This window comes from Echinops telfairi, unplaced genomic scaffold (assembly GCF_000313985.2).
Source record: "Echinops telfairi isolate 266 unplaced genomic scaffold, ASM31398v2 ScPeMD7_18;HRSCAF=68, whole genome shotgun sequence".
Classification (NCBI taxonomy): domain Eukaryota; kingdom Metazoa; phylum Chordata; class Mammalia; order Afrosoricida; family Tenrecidae; genus Echinops; species Echinops telfairi.
Window position 1 is genome coordinate 84,232,263 of NW_022103915.1, and position 3,938 is coordinate 84,236,200.

The following is a 3,938-nucleotide window of genomic DNA, read 5'->3' on the forward strand; positions in this document are numbered from 1 at the left end:
CCTGCTCAGGACAAAGGGCTCCTGAGGACAAAGCCTGGTCTTTGTCACCTGGATCTGACCCAGCCTGACCTGGTGTTCTTAGCCCCTTATCGCACCCCAGGGAGATGGGAAACGGGCAGTGACGCGCTAGGCCGTGGTCACACCCCACAGCCTGAACACTGGGGCCTCAAGTGACCTCACGCTGCGGACAGGTGGCCTGCGTCCCTTGGGGGGCAATCATTTGGCATCTATATCTTTGGGGGGTCATCCTCCAGCTTTGTCTTGTAGATGGAATATGGGGTACAAGTCCCCCCCGGGAGAGGGGACACATATTTCTGAATCCAGTAAAGCATCAGCAGAGGGTCCTAGAGAGTTGGGGGCATTGGCAGAGAACCCCCATTGTCTCCCATCCAGAGAAGCTGATCCCTGTCTATCCTACCAACCTTCACACCCCGGAGCTATATTGAGAAGCGACAGTAGATTGGGTGGGAGCGGAGCTGGAGAGTGTCCCTGGGTGGGGGGGAGGCAAAGCAGGGGAGCCTGGCTTTGTTCCCTGAACATAATGGTCCACTTAGTCACAGCAGGCATGGAGAGCTGACCTGCAGCCCCTGAGGGTGGCTGGGTAGGAGCGTGGGGAGCGGAAGGCCTGCGGTGCTTGGGGCCAGTGGAGAAAAAGCAGGTGTGAGTGTCAGCTCCAGGGTAGAGGGTGGAAAGGGCAGTCCTCAGCATTGTACCTGGAGGGGTGACAGACTGCAGAGTCCCCCCACCCCCACTCCACCCCAACACCATGGAATGCAGAGCCCGGGGCTCAACTGGTGTAAATCCCAGTCCTGCCTGGCACCCTAGTCACTCTGGAGGCACCTGCACTCTCTGGCAGCCCAGAGGGGCGGAAGGGAACAGCTGCCCGCCCCCATCTCCACCCCAGCCCCTCCCCCTAGCCATGGGATGAAGGCCTCCTGTCTCTCCCCGGCCCAGGAGTTGTGTGTTGGGCAAGGAGGGGAAAAGCGGGGGTGAGCACAGGCGGGCTTGTGCCTGGTGTGCATTGATGCACGTTGAAAATCGGCAAGAGTGGAAACTCCCTGCCACTGTCTGAGAGGTGGTCTGACTGTCACAGTGTCAGAAACATCCGGGAGGGACCAGGGGGTGGGGGTGGGGGCATCTGATGTGACCCCCAGGGCAGGGCACCCTCCAGTCCTAGGATGTTCACCTGCCTGGAGACAGGAGGTCTGAGAGTACCAGGAACAGTAGCGTTTGTGGAACCTGAGGGCAGCGAAGACGTTGAGAGAAACTGAGTCACGGGACTGGTCAAAGACCTCCCGCCCCCCCCCCCTTCCTGGGGCCCTCGGGCTCCAGCTCTCGGTCCACAGGCCTGAGGGAGTCCAGGTCGGTGACGGAGGAGATGCTCCTACCTTGGGACTATGTGAGGACAGGCCAGACCGGGGGGCAGGTGAGGGGAAGGGAGAAGGGGGCCCATCCTGTGGTAGGGGAGCAAGGGTACATAGTTGGCCTCTAGGAGAAGGTGACCCTCGCCCAGAGTGCTCAGCTTACCCTTCAGGTTAAAAATAACTGAGGTGAGGGCTGTGGAGGGGAGCGGTGGTGAGAGGAGGTCCTGTCTTCGTTTTATCTGCCCATCGCCCTCGGAAAGCGGGTGTGTGTGTGGGGGGGGGGGGCGGGAACTCCGACTAAAAAAAGACCCTGGAGCAGAGGGGCTGTGGCGACGGCCTTTCATGGGCAAATCTGGGGGCCCTGCTGTCCTCCTGTCACCTCCAGAGCCAAGGGATCACAGGGGAGGAGGAGCTGGGAGGCCAGAGAGGTGGGAGGCAGGGTCCCTCCGGAAGGACTCCAAATTTAGGCAGGGGGTGGAGGAAGCAGCATATAAAGGCGCTGAGAGCTTTGAGGGCAGGCAGACTCCTCTGAACCAGGTAGGAGGGCAGTGGCGACAGGGAGGGGCCTGGCTGGTGCTCTGTGGTCAGCCCCAGAGCTGCATCTCTGGAAGTGGGGTGCAGGTCAGGCAGGGGACTTGTCCACCGGCAGAAGAGAGGTTCCAGGGATCACACAGGAACCACCTTTCTTTCGTCTCGGATCTTGTATTTCTTTCCCGGTGTCTTCCAGCACACTGCATGCATCTCTCTCCTTCCTTGGGAAAGCCTGCCGGAGCTTTGGCCACAGTTATGCACTAGCTGCCTCTGGGCCTCGGTTCCCATGCTTCTCTGCCTCACCCTTCCCTCTGGACTGTGGGTTTTGATCTCTCTGCCACTTTTGGTTTCTAACTCTTTCTCCACATCCAGGGCTCACCCTGTACTCACTCTGCAACCTCTCCGCCTCTCTCTCTCTCTGCTGCTCCTGTCTGCGTGTCCGTATCTGCTGGACTCACCCTGGACTCACTGCCTTCTCCTAGTCTCCTGCCGGCCTGTATTCATTCTGCCTGGGGCTCCTGTTCTCTGCCCAGCTTGTCCTCGTGGCTTCTTGCTCCACCTGTGGTCCAGATTCTGCAGGACTCTCTGAAGAGAGAAGCAGGTGAGAAGCATCCCTGATTTGATTACCTCTCCTGGGAGCCAGGCTGCTGGATGAAGGTGCCCATGGTCATTCCTCGGGACAGCTCACTCCTCCCCTTGGCAAACTCCAGGAAACTCCACCCCACACACACAAGCCCCCACGGAGATTCCCCCTTCCCCTTCAGAGGGCATCTGCTCAGAGGGCAGGGGATGCAGGCACTTGGGTCCAGGAGGGTTGGACCCAGGCCAGGTCCTTGGGTCCATGGGGGCAGGGGGAGAGGACCACGTGGGCTAAGTGGCAGAGGAGAGGGACAGGAGGAGGGCTTTGGAGGACGGTGGCAGCCACTGACTCCTGAGTTCCACCCGGGAGTGACAGAAGCCTCCCGTCTCGGCCCAGAGTGGAACCATGAGTGATGCCCAGATGGCTGACTTCGGGGCGGCGGCCCAGTACCTGCGCAAGTCTGAGAGGGAGCGCCTGGAGGCCCAGACCCGGCCCTTTGACATCCGCACCGAGTGCTTCGTGCCCGACGACAAGGAGGAGTTTGTCAAGGGCAAGATCCTGTCCCGGGAGGGCGGCAAGGTGACCGTGGAAACGGAGAATGGCAAGGTAGGAGGTGGCGCGGGCAGGGGCAGGGAGACAAGGGTTTGGGGGGAGGTGCAGGGGTGTCAGCTGCCGGCCCACCAAGATGAAGTGGCCGGGCAAGAGGGCCAGTTAGGACTCCAGCCCTTCTCATAGGCCTGACCAGGTACAGTGGGGGCACCCAGAGGGGGGCTGGGGGGCCTCAGCTGTGGCCCTCCGCAGGAGAGTCTTAGAGAGGAAGAAGTCCCAAGTCCCTGTCTTGTGTTGGTACCCTTCCCTCTGGGCCTCCGTCTCCTCCATGGCCCATGCTTTTCAGGTGTCCTTCTCCCAAACAGAGCGAACACGCTCCGACCCGCGCAAAAATCAAGAGCAACAACAGCAAAACGTTTTGAGCTGAAGACTCAGGACTGGTGCCAACTGGCAGGCCCGGTGAAGCCGCTGGCCTCTGGCCTGTTCACACCAGCCCTGAGCATTGCCACTGGCCATCAGACCTGTCTTAGGGCAGGCCCATCACACACTTACCGACTGAACTGGGTGCCCCACTCGGGGTGGAACAACAGGCCACACCCACCAGGGACTTTCATTCTGCCCCCAGCGCGGCTGCAGCCACCCAAAGTCTCCCCCGGCTTCCTCTCCCATAAAACAGATGCTGAAATACCTACCCAAAGGCTCGAGGGACATCAGGGCTCGATGCCAGTCAAATCACTCCAACAGTGACCCAGGAGGGTAAAGGGTCGATGAGTGATTTTGGCCCCATGGGTTTGCCCTAAGCAATCTAGGCCTCAGGGCAGCAACCCCTTTTGAACAAAAGCCCATCCCTTAGGGAGGCAGCTTCAGAGTCAGGAGCCAGGTGTGTGTGTGTGTGTGTGTGTGTGTGTGTGTGT

General features: G+C 60.2%; 1 protein-coding gene across 1 annotated transcript in view; it reads left to right on the top strand.

Annotated features, from left to right (window-relative positions):
• The first annotated feature begins 2,370 nt into the window (after positions 1-2,370).
• LOC101661144 (myosin-6) overlaps positions 2,371-3,938 on the top strand; it is a 28,859-nt gene continuing 27,291 nt past the window's right edge. Inside the window, exons 1-2 of the mRNA XM_045287662.1 lie at positions 2,371-2,496; positions 2,872-3,081. Of these exons, the coding sequence (XP_045143597.1) occupies positions 2,881-3,081 (201 nt within the window). The 5' untranslated portion in view covers positions 2,371-2,496; positions 2,872-2,880. The remainder of the gene's footprint in view (positions 2,497-2,871; positions 3,082-3,938) is intronic.